The sequence below is a fragment of the Nanorana parkeri genome, unplaced genomic scaffold, assembly GCF_000935625.1.
Source record: "Nanorana parkeri isolate BGI_ZX_2015 unplaced genomic scaffold, ASM93562v1 scaffold1625, whole genome shotgun sequence".
In the NCBI taxonomy this organism is placed as follows: domain Eukaryota; kingdom Metazoa; phylum Chordata; class Amphibia; order Anura; family Dicroglossidae; genus Nanorana; species Nanorana parkeri.
The window spans coordinates 146781-169204 of NW_017307893.1; the positions used below are offsets into that span (position 1 = coordinate 146781).

The 22424-nt window shown below is 39.2% G+C and overlaps 1 protein-coding gene across 1 annotated transcript in view; it reads left to right on the forward strand.

Moving 5' to 3' along the window:
• Nucleotides 1-17998: 17998 nt before the first annotated feature.
• The window catches only part of LOC108799079 (piezo-type mechanosensitive ion channel component 2-like), a gene marked incomplete at its 3' end in the record, with an annotated part of 182803 nt that continues 178377 nt past the window's right edge, over nucleotides 17999-22424 (forward strand). The window contains exon 1 of the mRNA XM_018570899.1: nucleotides 17999-18020. Coding sequence (XP_018426401.1) covers nucleotides 17999-18020 — 22 coding nt within the window. The remainder of the gene's footprint in view (nucleotides 18021-22424) is intronic.

Below are 22424 nucleotides of genomic sequence, written 5' to 3' on the forward strand. Positions count from 1 at the left end.
CTGCAATTTTTTAAACTTTTTTATTTATTATTTCATTTTTTTTTCTTTTACTTTTTAATTTTTTAAATGTTGATTTTTTTTACCTTTTTCACATTTTTATTTATCTTATTATGTTTTACTTTTTTATTTTTTTTATAATTTTTCACTTTTTTATCATTTTTTAAATTTAATTATTATTATTATTATTATTATTATTATTATTTACTTGTTTTGTAATTTTTATTTGTTTAATTGTTTTTTACTCTTTATCAATTTTTTTAAATATTTTTTCCCACTTAACTTTATTGTTATCACACAGTAGCTAACTAGCTTCTATGTGATAGAATTTGGAGGTGACAGGTTCTCTTTATTGAACCTGTCCCTTCCAATACAGGAGTTCTAGCACAGCACTGTGCTCCTCTCCCCTCTCACTGTTTACAGGGAGCAAAGTGGAGAACGGAGTGTTCTCCGCTCTGCTCCTCACTCTCCATCCTGAAGTGATTGCTGTGCTCCTGGGTCCCCCAGAAGAGCGGTGTATCCCGAAAACCAAGGAGGGGACAGAGGCAGCCAGGTGAGGTAGGGGAAGACCATGCAGGGGGGGCGGACCATGCAGGGGGGAAGGACCTGCAGGCTGCATACAAGTGAGCTCGGCGACATCGCCGAGATCACTTGTAAAATATGAGCAGCTGCACATTTAGCCCTGTGTCTCCGAAGCAGGGCTAAATATGGAAAAAACTACCTGTCCGGCAGCTGTACCGCCCATCTACTTCCTGCCACCCCAGGATATCCAACCAATGTGTCTGTATTGATTGGTAAATTGGTATTGGTATTGTTTTTTCACCATTACTTTTATTACCTTCATACTGGCTTATGTAAATAGCAAACAGTAGACATGTGCATTTGGACAAACTTGTTGAATCATGAAATTTCGTTGATTTGGCGGTTTATCCGAATCTGAAATAACTAAATTATTATATACCTGAATATACGAAAAATATATTTGGTCATATACACTGAGTGGCCAGATTATTATGACCACCTGTGTATATTATATATATATACACAGTAGTAATTAATTTTGTATGGGCATCACCATCTTGCTAGGTCCAAGATGGTGGCGCCAATACATGCGTATGGCGTCGCTTGATGCCGGTATTATGTAATATCATGTCCCCCGCCTCCAAGAATGTGCTGGACACCAATATGGCTGCCTCGCCTTTTGTTTTTTAAATTTGATCTTTCAGATTCGGTGGTTTATTGCCGCTGAATCTGAAACATCATAATTTTTCTTTTCATCGAAAAGAAATGAATGAAGTGGTGTTTCCCTTTTCATTTGTTTCGTCCTAAACAAATTTGTATGCTGTGTCTAGCAAACATGATAATTAAGAGATAAGATAAAGGTTTTATTGCAGAATAACACTTTTGCTAGATAAATAAAACCTTTTCCTATATATATCTGAACATCAAACCAAAAAGAGGGATGACTGACATGGAAAGAGGGACAGAAGAATTTAGTTCCAAATGAGGGACAGCCCCTGCAAATGAGGGACAGTTGGCAGCCATTGTTGATCACCCATGCTGCTTCAATTCCTTACCTTAAGCGAAGCCTCTTGATCCAATCATCTTCTTCTTTCCTGCAGTTTTCAGGAGTCCCTCCAGCGCTGGTGCCTGTCTCTGATGCAGCGCTGACTGCTGTGTCTTCTGTTTCCCATGGTGTCTGTCCGCGTGCACACTGCTGGCTGCGTGCAGTGACTTACACTGTGTCTCTCCTCTTCTCTGTGCCGAAGATCTCTACCGCGCATGCGCCCGCCCCATGATCCTTCATGGCCACTCGAGAATCTTCAGATTTTCAGATGGGAGGGAGTGGCGGAGACACAGGTAACTTTTTACTAGGGATGCACTAATACCGATACTAGTATCGGTATCGGTGCTGATACTGGTGACGAGGGAGCATGCAGCTGGCCAATCAGGAAGCTGGCAGTTATTACACGGCACCCGGCTTTCTGATTGACCGTCATTACACCGCGCCCGGCTTTCTGATTGGCTTCATGCTCCCTCGTCACCTCATGGAGCTGGCTTCCCGGCCAACCAGTCACCTAGTGAAGAGAAGCATGGAGACTGCTTCCCTGCTAGTGGGGAAGCCAGGTGGTGAGTCATTACACGACGTCTGGCTTCCTTAATGGGACTTCCGGTTTCGGTATCGGCGAGTAGCGAAGAAAATATCGTTACTCATACTCGATACCAAAATACCGGTATTGGCGCATCCCTACTTTTTAACTATTTGGTAACTTTTATATTTGTTTTAATGTTTTTGCACATATCTACTGCTTGCTAGCTGTAGATCTATGGAAAAAAAAATGAAAACTAGTGTTTATTTTTACTTTAAAACTTGAAGCCCCTTTTGCCCCTGTTATATTCTGCAACTTCAGTTAACACTGACACGTTTCTCGGAAGCGGCTGATCATCATGGGATCTCCTGAGATCGGGAACTTACATGTGATTTTGCTTTGTTCTGACTGCATTTCATTATAAATGTTTTCTTGAAACTTTTATGCATTACACTAAACATTCCAGATTGTTTGAGATGTAAAGGATACATGATCACTATGCACTGGCATGATTAAAAGCAGCAAGATATATAATGTCTCTACGAGCTGATTAAATGTAGAAGAGGGTCCTTCATCAGACTAGGCATATATATCATTGCTAGCTTTGACAGTGCTTTCTTCTGACCTATGTGTCAGCTGCTCAGATTCATTCTACCGGTTAGCCTGTACAGAACACCATCTTCATTATTCTACGGAGTTTAACGCTCATTGTTTGGATTTTTTCTTTTTTGACACAAAGCAGATCATATGTGAATCCTAGATTGTATAACCACTTTCTCCATTCAGCATTATTTCACACACATACGGGTAAGAACATGACAAGGAGCAAGTGGTTAATGTTTAACACTTTTATGATATAAACAAATGGAAAGTTTTATATTTAAGTATGTTGCAAGCTGAGATTAGGCCACTTCCTGGTGGTTTCTGAAAAACAGAAGGCTTTTTCCAGTAACAAGGTAATCCTTTTCTGGTTTGAGTAACTAGTTAAGGACCCACAACTAGTAAGAATCAGTTGATTTTGACACTAACACCTTGATGTTGGTAGATCTTTGGGCACAGCTATGTGATTTAGGAGATAATCATTTTGGCGCCTGATAAGGCAAGTATGAACTTTTAGTTTTTCTTTGTTTGTTTGTTATGTGAAAGGGTGTGGGGTAGGTTACTAATAGGGTTAAGGGGGTTAGGGTTAGGGTTTGGGCAGTCGGTTAATGTTAAAACCGAAATCCATCTTGGTCATAAAATGCAACCTTCAGCACAACCTAAAGACCAAAGAGCACCTGCAGCTGCTACATTCACTCAACCTCTGGCACTGTTTCCCGCAGACTCACCTGGTCATGCACCCAGCAATGCTTGTCTTCCAGGGTGAATTACATCCAGTTTCATTTCACTCAATTCACTCACCGAGCCTGGGATATCAGGGCTCTTCCTTCATTCCTAGATTTACAAAGGAATGCTCAATGCTGGAGAAAGAAGATGGCAAAGGGGACCTGTGACATCATCAAACTGGACCAAAGTAACCTGGAAAAAAGGTAAGTATAGGGATTTTTTTTTATAATACAGGATAGCTCAAATGGGAGAAGGTGGATGGCTGTTACTGGCTAAGTGCTATGGTTTAGATTAGATCTTAATTTTAAGGGTTAGGTTAAGCGTTAGGGTAAGCATTAAGTTAAGGGTTAGGTGAAGTGTTAGGGTAAGCATTAAGATAAGGGTTAGGTGAAGTGTTAGGGTAAGGATTAAGTTAAGGGTTAGTATAAGGGTGCAGTGGAAAGTAATGTTCAAGTGATGAACTGAATTCTGGAAGAGCGCCCAGAAAGAGGCAGGCAGAGGGAAAGAGATTAGTCATTAGTATGTCTTTCCCCCATTACAGGCATGTTCTGTACTTTCTCTGTGTGGAGGCGGCCCTCATGGTGGAGGCAAGGTTTGTTTCCTAATGTTAGAGCCTCCAGCAAGGAGAACATTGACCAGTACAATAGTGACCTCACCAAATCCATCTGTCAGAGGCAGCAGTGCCTTAGATTTCACACTGCAGATATACAGCTGTGAGACTGTAGGAACAGGAGTGCCTAGGCACCTTCATATATGAGGAAATGCACTGCTATTTCTTTGGAGTAAATCCAGACAAATGTATATATTTTTTCACGGTACTAGTTAGGCATTGTTGATGTTTTTAAATGTTCCTTAAAACATAGCAAATCTTAACTTTTTTCGTTCAGGTCCACTTTAAATGTTAATTTTAAAGGTTAAGTTAAGGGTTCATGTGGAACTCTGCCCATAATGTTATTTTCTTTATCTATTTAAAGTTAGAACTTCTGTCAGGTTTTTATAACTGTCTGGGACCGCCCTGGGAAGAATCCAATTCACTTCCAGTTTTGGGGACAGGTGCCACCTAGGAACTGGAAGTGAGGAAAATAAAATTTTTAGTAGGGGGGTTAGAATTCCTGCCAATGTTTTCCTTTCCTTTGACCTTCATGTCCCAATTTTAAGGTAGATTTTTACTTTAAGGCTAAGTGTTAAGACGCAGGTTAAGAGTTATAGTTTAATGTTAAGGATTATGTTTTAGGGTTAAGTCAGCTTAAGGGTTAGGGAAATGTTATAGGTCAGGGTCACATTTGTTTTTGCCATTGAAAGCCTTGTTCCCAGAGCTAACAGCACTTAGCCCTTGGTATCACCAAAACTGTAGGAAATACTGATATTCTAATGTACTGATTGTATTATTGTATGATTATTGTATGATTGTATTGTATTGTATGATTGTATTATTGACTGCAATATGTCTTTTGAGCTGTAGATGGCAGTGTAGTGAAATGTTAGTTTTCTATATGCATGCTTATCTATGATACACGGGGAGTTCTTTTATCCATAGCTGTTTCCTGTACTATACTGTATACATACATGTACGTTCTCCTAAGCAAGTAAAACTTAATTCAGCATTCATCGAGAACTCAGTGCTTTATCTAAACACGTAACCAACAAAAACAACATATACTGTAGTAGCAAGGGGGCATTAAAAGCAGTGATTTTTACAGTTCAGGTTTGAAAATAATGAAGGAATGTGGTCACTATGAACAACTAGAACATATTCAACAAGCACTTCTCATACCTTAGGCCTAATGCATTTCTTCCAATTGATGAGTTGAGTCATACAATGGCTTGTGCATAATATTGAACCCAAGTTTAGATTTATAGCTCAGGAGCCCTCCTGGTGCCTGACACTGGCACCTCTAATCATAGGCTTTTTTTGTCCAAGCTGATCATGACGCAACCTGGAAGGGAAGTGTTGCCCAAGGATTCTGCCACCTCCAGCCATGGGTTTAAAAAAAGTAAAGTAAAGAATAACAGATGACAGATAGATGGGCTATGGGAACGATTATATGTAGGGCAACTGGCAAAAACTTTTTTCCTTACTTTCTCTTTCTTTTCTTTTTTTTGAAACATTCACTTGATTCTCTAATAGTTAATGGAGTTAATTTGATTATCAATTATAACCATAATGACGGGGAAAAAAAATCAAAAGAGCAGGATGGAAAAGTGAGTGTGGTTTTCATTCAGGAAACCCCGTTCATTCTAAAATCAAATGTTGATATTAAACAAAATTTTTAACATTTATCAAATTTCTGATGTTATTATGGAATGTTCTAATAAGATTTTTCATAGGAAAGTTTCTTACGAAAATCTACCAGAGTATACCCAGCTATAATGTTGGAAATTAATAAGAGTTTTTTCCCCTCAAATTTACATAAAACAACACCAATTTCATTTAAAATGTACAGAGAACCTTGATACTGTTAATGCCTTGGTTCTCAACTGGTGGGTCGTGACCAAAAAGTGGGTCGCCACCCCGTGTTCAGTGGGTCGCCACATGCCTTTCACTTTTCTAGGTGAGTGGCTCCTCTGCCTCCCCCTAGCGCAGCACAGTCAGTTCTCATGCCGAGCAGCCATTCAAAATATGCTGCCCGGCGCCGAGTTGGGATGCTCTGGGGGTATAACCGTGAGGGAGCTCCACCCATACGTGCACTGCTTGTAGCTCCCTCATGTGTCCTGTAGAGGCCTGGACTGGAGTGACATCACATTCTGGCTGCCAGCATCTCTATGGGTCACGCAAGGGAGCTGTACAAGCAATGCACATACAGGTGAAACTCAAATAATTAGAATATCGTGCAAAGTTCATTTATTTCACTAATGCAACTTAAAAGGTGAAACTAATATATGAGATAGACTCATTACATGCAAAGCAAGATAATTCAAGCCGTGATTTGTCATAATGGTGATGATTATGGCTTACAGCTCATGAAAACCCCAAGAACCCCAAATCCACAACCTCAAAAAAGTAGATTATTACATGCAATCAATAAAACAAGGATTGTACATAGAACAATATCGGACCTCTGAAAAGTACAAGCATGCATATGTACTCAGTACTTGGTTTGGGCCCCTTTTGCAGCACTTACTGCAATTACTTTTGCACGATATTCGAATTATTCGAGTTTCACCTGTATGGATGGAGCTACAGCACGGTGTATGTATGTCAGTGTTTTTGAGGTCCCACCCACAACTTTGTACGCCGCCACCGGAAAGCACGGTACCCCAATGCTGTGTGTTCCATTGCAGTGCAATTTGGGTCGCGACTTAATGACCAAGAACAAATGTGGGTCCTGAGGTTACACAGGCTGAGAACCACTGTGTTAATGTGTGCTCATTGTTACACCTAGAAATGTTCAGATGAATTTGCGGTAATTGGCATTTGAAGTCTATTAATAAAGCAGCACCCTGATTATTTGGCCTTGAGATGTTGTAATCCTTGGTTTTGTTCCCACCAGCAATACCAAATGGAGTTAGTGTTTTGATTGGGTTTCCTGCAAAGACTCTTCCATAATGTTAAGAAATACTGGAGGCCAGATTTGTACTAGTGTCCACTATGATGGAACCTTTGAGCAGCATTTCTCCACCTTTTTTTAGGAACGGCACCCTTTAAAGGTATGCAAAATCTTGAGGCACCGCAGTCTAAAATGTCATAGATAAGAGGGACCCCATGCAAAAACTCACAAAAAAAGTGGGTTTCCCCCTTCACATTTAAGTGCACCTTCAAATCAAGATTCCACCCCGCCCCTCACATCAGGAGCCCCTTTTTCACATCAGAAGCCCCTCTTTCACATCAGAGTTCCCCCCTTACATCAGGAGTCTACTTCACATCAGTCTTCGTTCCCCCTTCACATCACAGTCCCACTACCACAAACTTTTGGGGCACCCCCGAGGAAGCCAGGAGGCATACCAGGGTGCCACGGCACCCTGGTTGAGAAAGAATGCCTTAGACCAGTGCTTCTTAAAGTGTGGGTCGCAACCCTATATGGGGTCCCGCAAGTGAACAGGGGGGGTCGCGATCTGAATCCCCGGCCAGGACCACCATCAAGCTGGGGTCACGTAAAAATTTCCTCGCCCAAAAAGGGGTCACAAGTGGAGAAAGTTTTAGAAGGCCTGCCTTAGACTAATATTTTGTTTGGGCCCAGGGACTCATTAGTCTGTGTAGTCTGTAAAGCTCTGTGGGATATGTTGTCACAACATACAGTAAATGAAGAAATAATTCTTACTGAATTAATAGGGCACAGAGCGCAGATAATAATGGCAAGCATGCTTCCAAAGCAAAGCTAACACATGCTAAATAATCCGCAGTTGTACATATCCTAAAAATGAATTTTTCTTTTCTTGTGCATGTTTATAATGCTGCACTTGTTTAGATTCAGCAGACAGCATAGGCCTTGCTGATGTCACTGTTTCTCCGCTGCCTGTGGGGTTAACATTTATGTGCATTCAGCCATATAGGAACTGGGACAACTCAGGTCATGTTATGCTCCATGCAGCATGTACTGTGACACATAGAAATGTGGAGTATTTCTCGAGGCATGTGTGCTTTCTCTGGTGTGCTTTCAATCTGGCAATGAAAATACAGCCCTCAATGCATTCCTTTGTTATGCCTTACCAAGTTTTATTTGTGTTGTTTTACAATGTATAGCAGATGTGTAACAGTATTCTCAGACTTCTGACATTTAAACTTTGGTGGAAGGTTTATTTTCTTCCCAGATAAACACTGCAGCAAATACAATCTCTAACTAATTATTTTATTTTAGCACATGTAGCAGCATCAGTCATAATAGCCACAATATCAGTGCTATAAAGGCTGAATAAAACTTTTTGTAGTCAGTGGGAGTTATTTATTACAAGCCAGAGTGGCATAAAAGAGTACATTTAGAATTATGAGTACACCCCATTCCATTGATTTCTAAGATCTGCACTTTTGTATGCTCATAGTAGTCTGACTGGCATAGTGTGTTCAGAAAGTAGTTGTATTTAAAGTGAACCTGTTGCCAAATACTGACTGACCCCAGCCACATACGACATGTCCATCTTCTTTTCCAGCTGAGATTAAAGCAACACTAAACCCAGAAATTAAATCTTAAACATGCATTCAAGAACCTAAACTATTAACAGAAATGTATCTTATTTTTGTATCACCCTCAAATCATCTCTGAATTGGTGCTGACACTGTCTTTCCTTCTGAAGGGTGGCTACTTTTGATCCCCATGGTCCCTGTGTATGTTGTAAAGTAACCACCTCTCCAAAATCGCTCCCATGATGGACTACAATCTCTTGTTTAGTTTACTCATTTGTATTGAGATTGTAGTACATCAGGATCACAGTGTGGTAATTAAATGAAAGCTGCAAATGTAAAAATATTAAAAATGACTTTAGAAATTACATTAGCATGTTAAAGAACATGTTATATTTAGTGATTGGGTTTACATAAATCATTATACACTACTTTCTTCATTCATTTGAGTCTCAAGTTCACATCTTGATAGGTGGTTGCAGGTTTGAGGCAGGGCAGAAGTGGTACCTTTCAATGCTCTTTGAGAGACATATGACGTTCCACAGCTAGCCTTTACAATACACATTTTAAGACATTTTAAGTCACCACACATTTTCAGTCTAAAGCTGGCCATAGATTGTTAGAATTTTGTTTGAACAGTCTTTCGAAATTGTTCATCAGAACATTTGACCTTGTCATCATTGAGTCAACCAATTTTGTTCGAAAGCCTTTAAAATTTTCTTCCAGATCTGCTACTTGGATCCATTTACCAGACATATTAAACAAGTTTCTTTCGTGCCTAGCACATACACATTACAATAAATGCAATGTTTTCTAAACAAAAAAGCATGTTCACTGTTAAAATAAATGACGATTAGACACCACTAACCATTAGAAAATGGACAAAAACTTACATTTTCAAATGAAATTCTACTGGTGTATGGCCAGCTTAACACAGGCTAAAGCAACATCTGAACTGGGAAGCACTCTGGTTTGTTATCAAGGATCAATTTGGCAATGTTAGCCCTAAAAATGTACACAGAGATGAACCTCTTGTTTACTTTTAAAAATTAACAGGAAAAATAGACATGTTGAGCTAAGTAAACCTCTTCTTTCAGTCAATCTTCTTTTGCACAACATCCGATCCCTGTAAAAGTTCTCAATAAATCCGCTTTGTCATACTTGTAGAAACCTGTTACTGGAATGTTCACACAGCCAGATACTATATTATGCTGTTATCTGAGGCTTGCATTGTCAATGGTACGTATTTTCTAGCTCCACTTAAAACAATCACAGAGCTTTAAGACAAGGTGTTATTAAGTACTTAAAGAAAACTTGTCATGAGGGAAATATGGGGACTGCCATTGCTGATCTCATTATGAAAACATAGTTTGATGGAAATGTTGTTGGCCCATTGGAATTAAAGTAATCTTGCTATAAACCTGGACTATTCAAAACCAAGTTACCCTCAGTAAAAAATTCCATGTCACAATAACCAGTAGCCTCAAAAGATCTAGGCCATAGAATGTGTATGCAAATCTTAGTTTTTCCTATGTAAATTCATTTTTTCATCATATGTACAGTTGGAATGGCCCAGCTTTGTGACCGCGCTGAAAGAAATGCCAGTTCAGTACCATCTTCTTAATGAAAGATTCCTTACTGTCCTGCGGATCTAGTGTTGAGACAAGGTCCTGTACCGGCAAAGGCAAAGGATAAGTTGCATGTCCTTTTTGTGCCCTCTCCCTGTTGAAGTACCCAAGGTGACTGCCTCTTCTGCCTACCCCTAGGCCTGGCCCTCTGCAGACCTAATGGCTTCCAGACCTTTTAACATGTGTCCCTGAAATTTTTTTTGCAGATTGGCATTTCTTCATGATTAACTTAGAAATTCTTTCAGGGATTTTATAATACAAGTCAGTAAAATCCTGGCAATGTAATCTATTGTTCATAGAAGAGAAGATGACAATTTAAATTGGTTCACCTGATTAAACCATATTCATGATCTGCTTCTGCTTATGATCACACACTGTACCCTGCTTAAAGGAGAACCATGAGGTGAGTGCTTTTCACTCACCTCATAGTTCTAGCCGACCTGTGACAATGAGACTGTCACAGGTCGGCTCAGTAGATCGGAAAGTGAGCGAACACATACCGGCGTTCGCTCACTTCTCGATCCTGTCACAGCTCTCTGCCGTGACAGGGGAGTGGCTGGATTCCCCCTTCCCCGCTCCGATCCTCCAGCGCTGACTGGCGGAACGGACGGGGGAGGGGGCGGGTACAGCTGGCTCTGCCTCTAGATAGGCAGAGCCAGCTGTCACTCACGCAGCTGGGCAGATCCAGACATAATTGTCGGGATCTGCTTCAGCTGCGGCGTCTCAGTATACCGCGAGCTGTAGGGTGACGGGAGGACGCTAGTTTGTGTCCTCCCGTTACCCTAAGGAGAACTATGGGGAAAAGCCCTAACCCCATAGTTCTCCTTTAACATGACGCATGTGGAGGTTTCCTATCCTTTCCAGAATGTAGTGTACAGGTTTCCAACTAGAAAGTGGCATTAAACTGGTATAAACTACCTGCCAGCATAACTGAACTCTTTGTCACTAAAATGAAGCCTGTCATGACAGAAGCTGCCATTGTAAAGGTTTACTACTGAAAATGCCAGTTGTCTGTGTGTCATGCCGGGCAAGCTTCAATAGTTTGGATCGCTATTCCAGAAGAAGTATGCAGATCTGCTGATTGACTGCAGTCACTATTCGCCAACAGTTTTGCACACAGATCCTTTTATTTGCGGATCGAAGGATGCCCGACAGAAGGCTGCCAACAGGGCCACCCACAGAACAAATTTTGGTAGATTCATCAAGAACTGGGTGAAATTTGCTCCGTGTATGGCCAGCTTAAGAGATAAAATCTAAGATTGCTATAGGTAGGTGTATTGTCACTTTGTTCTTGCTATATTTATTACATTACAAGGAAAACATAGAGAATGGGATTAAGAGGAATATACAATAATGCCAGAATGAATTAATATTTGTAAACACTTAGGGCAAATCAAATCAGGATTATCAGCAATTCTCAAATGTATGATTCTACTTAGCATTTGCAACCACATTTCTCTGGCTGTCAGAGAATCAAACAATTTGAGAATTCAGGCAATCGTGATTCAAAAATTGTAGGATTGTCCAGAGAATGAAAGTATCTGTTTGTACATATTCAGTCAAATACAAAAATGTAACAATTTTAACTGTTTTTTTAATTAATTGTTATTTCATTTAATTTCACTAGTTTTAAATGTCCTATGTATATTTTCACAAGCAAACAAACTAAATATATCCAAAATGTTAAAAAAAGTCAGCTGTTGACCTATTTAATTAGGACATACATAGTGCAGAGAACATGTACAGAATGCAGCCACAGACAGCAAGAAGTCAAGTTTCTGGTTTTTTTGTTGTTCGATCAGTGGACATATTCAGCAAAATGGAGTAGTATCTTAACTAATAGCAGTCACTCAGTATTGATTTTCCTGAAGCCTGTGCACCACAGGATGAATTTTGATTGGTTTCTATGGGTGCTATACTTTGCTAAACTCTTACATTGTTTTAAGGTTTCCAAAGCCAATCATATTACTAAAGTTAACCTAATTCCAAATCACTATTGCAGTTTTTTTTAATAGCACTATTACAATAAGACCTTATGACTTTAGCCAGCAACAGTTTTTTATTTTCTTTAACCAAGCCAAGAAAACAATTTAAATTGAGTAGCTGCTTCATGTACACCGCTATTAGATAATCAAATATTACATCATAATTATTGCTGATTCATATGCTATATTTGTTTATCTAAAAAGTATGGTAGAAGTCAATTGTTAATAATTTGGCAACCTTTAGTGAACTTGCTAGAAAAACTAACATAGCTAGACAGGAGGATGGTGAGGAGATGTTAACAGTCCCAAAAGGGAACAATTTGATTTATTTGTATTATGAAATGTATTAAAAGACAGTGAAAGCACACAATCTGTGTTGAAGAATATTTTGACACTTTGTGGAGAAGGAATGCCCCTCAAACACACTTTGTGCTTTTCAGCACCTGCAGGTATAGCAAACTAATCCAAACTAGTTTATGTTCCCTCTTTTTATGACCCTGAGAGTGTGTTTTTGGTACAGTAATATGATTATGCAAGTGTAACACAAGGAAGGCACTCAAGATTTCTGTGAAAATATATCTAACCAATCACAGCCAGGCTCAGACACATGTAAATAAAGCCATGGTCTGTTTAAAGTGAATAGTGCAAATTATACAAATGACCATAGTTGCTCCCTGGGTTTCCTCAGGTTTCGTTTACTTTTTATTCTTTTAGTATATATATATTTTTAGCATGTACATAAATGTACTATATATGTACATTTCCAAAATTATTCCATTTTATGGAGGAAAATATGGTTAAAGAGAATCTGTGCTCAGACTATGCACATTTAAGTATTTAAATATTCTGAATAAGCAGTAAAAGCCATTTAAAACAAGCCCCTTTTCACCTCTGTAGCAATATGCATTGTAGATAAATTAGTCTTCAAAATTCACAACAGAGACACTGAAATCTCCTGAAAGCTCATCTCCCCTTATTTTCTATGGCAGATAAAACTTAGCAGCCTGTCAGCTTTCTAATCTAAACAAACAGCAGGTGCTTTAAGCTGATAGAAACTGACAGAAAAACAACTTTAGTGTCTGTTGTGATCTTTGAGGATGGATTACTTCACAGTGCAAGCAGCTAAAGAGCTCAGTGGTAGCATATTTTAAAATAATTTTACTATTTGTTAGGAATATGTAAACATTTTAACACTCATTCATTGTCTGGACACAGGTTCTTTTTAAGTCTACACACAATGGTGTTGATTTACTAAAGAAATAAATGGTTCTGGATTCTGCTAAAATTGTGAATAGTATTGTGTCATGGGAACGGCCTGCCCATGGTGACTCGCCATCTGGCACGGGGTCCTTGATTGGTGGAGGAGGGTGCTTAATTTGGGCTGATAAAACACTCATGTGAAGCAGTGGTCACAACGTGTAATACCACTGCGTGTCGTTGGAGGGCGACTCACCCAAAGTTAGCTTGCTGAACAAACACAGATCCAATTCTTAAATGCTATCTGGTGCAATCAAATCACCATAAGGGAGGGTAATTCCCCTCTTAGGCAGTTGTCACTGGAACAGGTGTCCACATTGCAAGATTTCCTCTTAACACTTGTTCTGGGGACAACTCTAAAATTTTGGATTTACTGTCACTTTCTTTCTCACTGACAGTGGTCACCAGTACAAAGAGAGTCTGAAATCTCTCCAGTGGGGGCACAGATAGCAATACATACTTGAGGAAGGGTCTAACCCTTCACCTCTCTTTTAAAAAACAAAAAATAAAAAGGTTTTGCCTCAATATACTTTTTAAATCTTCTCCCCAGTTATGTAAGGGTTACCTCTGAGTTTTCTCCAACAATTTAATGGCGTACTGTGGTGAGGATATCAGACAGTGAGGTCCTTTAGGGCAAGGACTGGTGCAGATGGTTCGAGGCTCTTAGTATAATGTGCAATATTTTAGCAGTAGCAATTTACAAATACAGGAAACAGACAGCTTTTAAAATGATTTTTCCTTAAGCTTACAAAAAAGCTTCACTTATAGAGTAAATTACCATCTGCTTGTTATAGGACTGATTTGCATGAACTGGCAGTTTCTATATGAGTCGATAAATAATGAGTCTTCACAAACCAAAGAATAACTTTTGGTTTGTGAGTATAAGTATTTTAGCTGTTTAATTCTTTATTGTTAGTGAAAGAGGTTGGAAACACAGTATGCAGGTCCATTGTTTTATAGAAACTGTGAGCAATAGCGCAAGTGTTAAAACATTATATATAGCTAACTGTTGTACAGAATTAGAGAAACACATGGCCTCATTCTCATGGTTAGGTTTGGTGGGAAGCCAAGGCAGTTTGCCACAGATTCTAACAGGTTCCAGATGATTTCCTCCAAAGAAAGTGAAGTAGATGTGCAGCCCAAAGAGCTTTGATGAGAGACCTGGAATCACAAATGCTGATTATTGGCTGTGAGGACGCACATTAATGATGACCCCTGAGAGGTCATACTGTGATTTTCTTTGGTCTGAATATGCATGCAGTGGCACTTGACAGAGCAAAGAATGATTAGGAATGCATATAACAATAATACTAACCACAAACTCTTTTGTTTGCTAGATTTTAAAAAGCACGAAAAACAACAGGGTGGGCTTGCTAACATTGTTTAGTCTATGTGAAATTGGTTTGCTTTTGTGTCTGTTCATTGGAGTACAGTAGTGCTAATTATAGACCCACTGCCATTACCCGTCTATCCAGTGTAGCATGGTTTGCTCCTAAACCTCTCATCTATATTGTTTATTGAATAGAACAACGTAAATTATCTGATGAAAAAAAATTATTTTTGGAGCAAAATATTATAAGTGGAATGGAAGGTTTGTACTTGAAGATCTGTATTTAGGAGTGGTTAAAAAGTCTTCTCTTCTGGAAGTGGTTATATTTATAGAAACAAAGATCATAGTTGGCAGACTACTATAGACAGCTACAATCTCTGCAAAATGTTATGTCCAAGTGTCTTATCTCCACTGTCTTCCCTCTAAATGAATGCTGCTCATATAGCGTTGACCCTCAAAGGAGCTTCTGAGTTTAACAGGGCTAGACTTGCTACTGGTGCACTGGCTTACTGCTGCCCTATATAACTCACCAAACCATTGGTGACTGAATAATCCACATCCACATCCACTCTGTCTGCTCAAAGTCCAAAGGCAAGAGGGATAGGGTTTACAGGATATCCAAACAGCTACGAAAATCCCTCCACTCAAATAAATGAAAATAAAGAAATAACTTCAGCCCTTCTCATGGACCAAGGATGTGCCTTTAAAGTGACACTAAACTCAAATGTTAAATCTTAAAAATATATTCAACGACCTAAATATTTAAAAAAAAATGTATCTTATTTGTTCAACACTCTAAACACACACTAAAAATACATTCAAGTACCTTAACTATTAACAAAAATTAAATTTTTTTGTCTATCACTCACTGCAGATCCTCACTGTCCTTCCTTCTGGAGGGTGTCTACCTTTGTTCACCATGGTCCCTGTGTGTGTTGTAAAGTAGCCACCACTCCAAGTTCATCTCTGTGGCAGGGCCACTATACCCATTTACACCTGTGCTATACCAGAATTTTCTTCCATTTTGTGGTAATTCAAAGGAGAAAAAATCCAAAAATTGTACTGCAGTGTATTGACAAATAAAATCCTGATTATATGGGTATTAGATAAGCAGAACATAGATCTACTTTAGTGCATATCCGGTATATATTGTATTAATTTCTTTGCATGTACATCCATACCAATGCGTATACCCGAGACTGTTGCAGATGCCTAAATAAGATGCACATGTGTGGATATTCACTTGCTGAGGTCAGGGTGTTACTAACAGTGTTGGTCACAATAAAGAAGCTAGGAGCCAAACACAATGGAGTAGTTTTACTAAAGTTAAATAGGCTGTTCACTTTGCAAGGGAATTTCCCTTTAGCTTAATGAATATGGTGATAATTCCCTTTGCAAAGAATAACCAATCACGGGTAAAGAAAATTATTTAAAAAAAATGTATTTTGGATGTTAGAAGTCAGCAGAGCTTTACATACATTCCTTAAAGTGACATTAAACCCTCAGATTTTTTAACATAAAACAATACTGTAATGTGTGCCTTACTGTAATCCATGGTTGTTTCCCTTCTGTTTGCTGCTCTTCCTTTTAAATCCGTATCTCTTCTCATGCTGGGCAGAACTTCTGTTTTGCAGCAGACTGCCTTGTCTCAGGAATTGATACATGGTGTCTGTGTGCAGGTTCACAACCTGAGCCAGCACTATAGGAAGAGGCACTCAGCTGCAAAGGGAAGTTCTCCCCCAGCATGAGAAGAGATACAGATTTAAAAGGAAGAGCAGCAAAGAGAAGGGAAACTACCATGGATTACAGTAAGGCACACATTACAGTATTGGTTTATGTTAAAAAATCTTAGGGTTTAATGTCACTTTAAGCTACCAGAAAATTCCCTTGCAAAGTGAACAACCTATTTGCACTTTAGGTAGTGACCCCTACTTTGCAACAAGAAAAAACTATAATGTTCTAAGCCCTCATATAGCTTTTAGCATATTCATGATCTTGGGGGCACACATCAGTTCAGAAAAATTCCAGTCAATTCACATCTCTAAAACAAATCTGCCCCATCAGTATTGTGGGGAAGTGTTCCATCTTGAAATTGACGTCATTTTACAGGCAAGTACTGACAACTGAGTGCACAATACGAGCTAACACACTTTGGCATTTAAACATTTTATGGTATATTTTTGGATATCAGTTAGTACAGTTAAGGGACTTTCAGAGATGAAGTTATATGAGGCAGTCTGTGTGTGCATGCCAGTAGTGTGTATTGTTAAATGGCTTGGGTTTCAGTAGAAGCTGATGTCATTCTGGCTCAGCTGGACTTGCCGTATTGTACTAGACCTTACTTATTCTACTGCTTCAAAGATAGTGCTGAGGGACTACTTCACATTACAAAAATACATGCATGCTAATTTCCTGGTCAAAGGGTAGAAATATGTCGGGATAGAGCAGACATTTATGTACCGTGTCCATTCTATGTTAACTTTAGAGTATACCACATTTTCATAGCTGTCAAAATGAAGTACTTTTTGCAGTCATGCAGAAGTATGTCCAAAAAAGTACTAAAGGAAGCCTCTCATGGGAAAAAAATGAAGGTTGCCATTGCCGACCTGTTCTATGTCCTAGAAGCTTGCATGTCATGCTGATGCTATGGGTTTATTACTTTCTGAGTCGCCAACCCACAAAAACGTATACAGATCTGATATTTTGCTGACTTTTAATTGCTGCATTCTCACTACCTGAGGTGGTATAAATATTTTTCAGAACCTTTTTTTCTTAGCTAGGACATCCCTGAAGGAAACTGCTTTATTTATTGGTAAAGTGCTGTGACTGGCCAATCTAATGAATGCTGTGTCAACCAAAGGCACTCAATCCAAACAACAGACTTCATCTTTTAAACAGATGCATGTTAATAAACGTGTTTGACAGAGGGGGCTTTTTTCTCCACTCTATTTCATTCATCACATATGAATCCTCTTAATTTGTTCCATTAAAGTAATTGGTAGTAAGGTTTATCTTAGGTGTGGATAATATCCTCTCAACTTTGAAGGCTGTTCCACTGACGCCTCCTTATTAATGGCCTCCTTGACCATTTTGACTAGAGGCTAGATAGAAGCAAAATCAACCTTCCCTCATCCAGAGAATGCATGGTATTCATTGAGAAAAATACAAGGTGTCTTGTGAATGGACGCTACAATCAGCTTTGCTACTCCCTGTTTCTGTCGCAGTCTGTGCAGCGGTGTAGCCTCTTGTAGACCCAACCAGGGGCACATGTGAGAACTTCCCTGCTCAATCATTAATAATGACAATGTTGCATCTGTGAGATTGAAAGTATGGTAACACTGCAAGCAAGAGGTAATTGTGTAACCATTTCTATTGTCTTTTGCACAATCTTAAGATTTACAGAACATGTATATCTGTCAGATTGGTCATAGGTGTGAATTACCAACTTTTTAATCATCAGCTCACATGCTCATCAGCAGTAGTTGAGACTGTTATTCCAAACGTTTTCATGTATTAGAGCTGAATGTTAACCATTGATTGAGAAATGATTCATGATGCATTATTTCAGCCCAACTAAATGAGAATCTTATACATGTGGGATAGAAGTAGCCACACCATAGAACTAAAAGCCGCCTCACTTTTGTAAGATCTGGCTTAATTCATAAAGTTTTACACAAGGATAAGGATCTTTAATTTCAGCCATATTATATTTCAAATTTTATTGGACACATTGGCTGAAAATAACTGTAACTTTATTTTAAAAATGACGTTCCTTTATCTGGTGTTTTAGCTTTGTGAATTAAGCCTATTATGTTATTGCTCTCTGTTGAATGAAAACGGCTAAAGTGCCTAGGCGAATAAGATTACCAGATATGCAGTAAATAGAAAATGCAAACATAATCTATTGAGGAAAACCATGTTAATATTTTGCAATGACCCATAGCAAAACGTATACAGACATATAGCTGTTTCATGTATAAATACAATCCTATTCTTTGTTTATTGTACTTCTGTCCTCATATTGCCTTTTGCATTTTTGCTTTGTTGAGGTCAAAGCAAGATCAATAGCACATTTGTGTGGCTGCATAAAAGGTGAGCAGTCTGCAGAAATTGACCTGTTGGTCAGAATGTAGGGAACTGTAGATGTACACAAGTATTTCATTGTCTATGATATTAGACTTGAGACACTTTGAAAAAGAAACACTCGAAGCTGAGCTCCAGGCAAAGGACTAAAAATACACAAATGAAATACATATAAGGGATTCGTTTCACCTGCCAATGGATTTGTATTATTGTCCATCCATTCCTGAAATGTATACAGCAGGGCAGGATGCCTGATTTCTCTTTGCTGCAGTTCACAGTATTACTTAGGCTATGTTCACACTGTGTGGTCACTGGAGATTTATGCCCTGGGTCACCAGTCATTGCAAGGGTACATATAAAGCAATTATTTTCTATGTGCCCTGTTCACCCTGCAATGCTTCAAGTGGGTTGCGGTGCAGTGCAGAAAAATGCAGACATGCCTGTGAGTAGACAATGAAAAGAGAAGCAGCAGACTGAAAATCTAATCTATCAGTCTCTATTATTAGCATGCCCGTTGCACTGATTTACAATGAATTGGCTCCTAGTGCTGCTTCTTCCTCTGGCAACCTGGGCTCTGCTGTACAGGTACTGCAGGAAGCTTATACCAAGTCAAATTCTGGTACATACACTGGTTGCATTTAAAAAAATATATATTTCAGAATTATTAATAAATACTGTAGATATCTGCGTTTGTGTATGTTATATCTGTCTGGAGTGTTTAAGGAGAAGTATTGGGAAAATAAAATGTACTCTTCCCAATAGTTTGAGTTGGCATGTGACAGCTGTCAAATTCTGGCTTCATAAATGGAGAGCTGAGCGCTATCCGTCACGGCTCCCCACAGGGATTCCCCCCTCCCCTCTATGTTCCTCCAGTGCTCATTGGAGGGATAGACAGGGGAGGGGGCGGGCACAGCTGAATCTAGAGAGGCAGAACCAGCTGTCAGTCAGGCAGCAGGGTGGATCCTGACAATATTGTCAGGATCTTCCTGACTGTAGCACAGCTCTGTGTTGTCAGCAAATAGCAGGCAGTAGCCCGCTAAATGCTGACTTTGGGTCACAGGAGTACATCAATTTTATGTTCCAGTAAGAGGGATTCAGGATGTGTTTATGTGAAATGAGCACAACTTAAAATAATCTGCTCAAGATCAATACAAATAATTCATTATTGTTTATTAAAATGGCATCATATACCTGTGTGTTTATTTAGCAAAACTGTGCAAAGAGCAATAGCCACAGAGATCATTTGGATTTCAGATCAATGAAAAATAACCTGATTAGTTCTGTTGTGCTGCATTTTGGTCTGTTCTAATGGGATCTACTGTCCTAAAATATGTAAAGAGGTCCTTCATATCATCGTCACCGTCCCTCTGCTTTGTGGCAGCCTACAGTCCTGTTGACAAATTAAATTTCATACATATAACTGCATGGGTCTGATTTAGTAAATTAAATGTCACTCTGCCATCAAAAGTGAGTAGTTTTCAGTCTCCTAGGCAGGCAACAACAGTGCATTCCCTACAGAGCTGTACTCCTTGTTTGTCAACTTCCAGTTTAATATTGATGGTCAATTAAATAATAAGGAATAGTTCATTCCACATTATTTCTAGCTGAATTCCTTCTATAAAAAAGTAAAATAAACTGTTATAATTAGATTGATGACACGGGTTATTCAAATGAAATATAAGATGTCATTATTCATTTTATGTGGCTAATTATATATTTCTAAGCTGAAATAATTTACAGTTATGGATGAGCTGAGTAATTTTGGCAAAATTGTTTTAGTTTTGAAATGACCTTAACCAAAACATTGTCTAAATGAGACTTAAATTTTGATATGCGGATTCCTTAGGCAAAATTTGCTTGAATACAAAAATAACATGGGTTTGTTTTCTAATAAAGCCATGTGATCACCAAGTCAATGCTGACCTGTAATCACATGGCTTAACAAAAGGTTAGGGTTAGTGTTAGGGTTAAATGCAGGGTAAGGGTTCCTTTGTTGCTCAATTCCTAATGTCATGTTTCCAATTAATGAGATGGACACAAAAACAGGTTCAGGATAGTCAATTAAAGATTCTCTAACCATCAGAAGCCAATTAAAGCCCTTCTAGCCTTAAAAACCACCTTAATTTCACCTTACCTCTTGACTCCATTTTGGCAATATGGCAACATTTCATAGAAATACCCCAATTTAAAACAATAACTCCAAATTTTGGTAACAAATTATTTAAAAAACTGCTTCTAAAAAAAGCCTGCTGATTGCTCCTGTGAGGTATGGTGGTGTTCTACTTAAAATGAGCAGTTACAAATATGGGGTTGTGCGCTAACTACATTTGAATACCATATTCTCAAACAAGTATATACATGATCTTTGCATGAATGTTCATTGTGCCCAGTTAGGGGTAGGTATCCCAGATGCATCATCATTTCACTTTATTGTAAGCTCATGAAACCTTTCGTGTATTACATTTTTGGTGTTATTAATCAATTATTACATATAAATCAACTTTTTTCCTGGCAAGACTTATACAGTTCTTTTTCTGGCACCTTGGAATAGCAATTTTAATGTTGAATGTTAGTTTCACAGGTAACACCTCGATTTATATAAAAGCAGCATAAATCAGACTCTGTCCAGGAAAGAACATCTTTGAAGCTGTGTAAATTTTACACTTTTATTTCTATGATTGCCTAGAGCAGCAGGAAGTATTTAAGTTGCTCAGCCAGCTGTGAATGGCTTTATTGACATGGATGGGAGGAAAAGCTGCTTTAATTTGCTCTGCAGTTCTCTCGATATTTCAGCAGAAGTCCTTAGAACTTCACAAGCACTTTTTTTTACATCAATTGCAACTTGTTAATAACTAGACAGGTTTACATATGTAGCCACTACCTTTTGTGGAGTGCCTACTAGAAATTTAGGGTTGGCAGAGCTGTGGTCAGTCTTGCTGAATTATAGTTGGCATTTATCTGGTTAATTCCAGGTGTTCTGACATTGATTGTACCTGCTTGAGTGGGGAATGACCCTGCTGCAGTGTAGGACAGCCAAGGGGGAACTTTATGAGTATGTGTGGCTCACCAGCCAATCACTGGGAGTCTCACGACCAGTGGTGCATGCTGGGGGAGTGCATATATACTCAGGAGAATTGCCACGTGCTCAGTCTTGTCCACCCCGGGCTTAGCCGGGGGTGGGATGCTCAATTGTGGGAAATGTTGTCTAGGCCTCAAGCCTGGAGGAGGCCTAATACAGATTGAGGAGGAGAACCAGAGAAGCTTGCCCCCCTTTGTCATGTCCCTGGTGACCAGGTCTGCCTTGCCTCTAGTTGCACCCTCAAACAATGCTATCATTTATTTTAATAACAACAGAAGCACAGTATAGAGGTGCTGGAGACTTTTCAGTGAGTCTGCCAATTTATATACGTGTATTGTAAGACAGGCCAGTAAGGATTAAGCTGGAAGCATGGCTTGTATAGGTTATGAGTAGGGACGCACCGATATATCGGCCGCCGAAACAAATCGGCCGAAAATGGCACTTTTGGCATCATGCCGAAAGTGCCATTTTCTGGCCGATACAGCGATGCATCCATTTTTTCTGTCCCCCCGCTGGGCGCTGCTCTGTGTTCCAGCGGGGAGGAGAGAAACTGTGACAGGAGGCCGAGCTCTGCAGGAGGAGAGTGCTGTGAG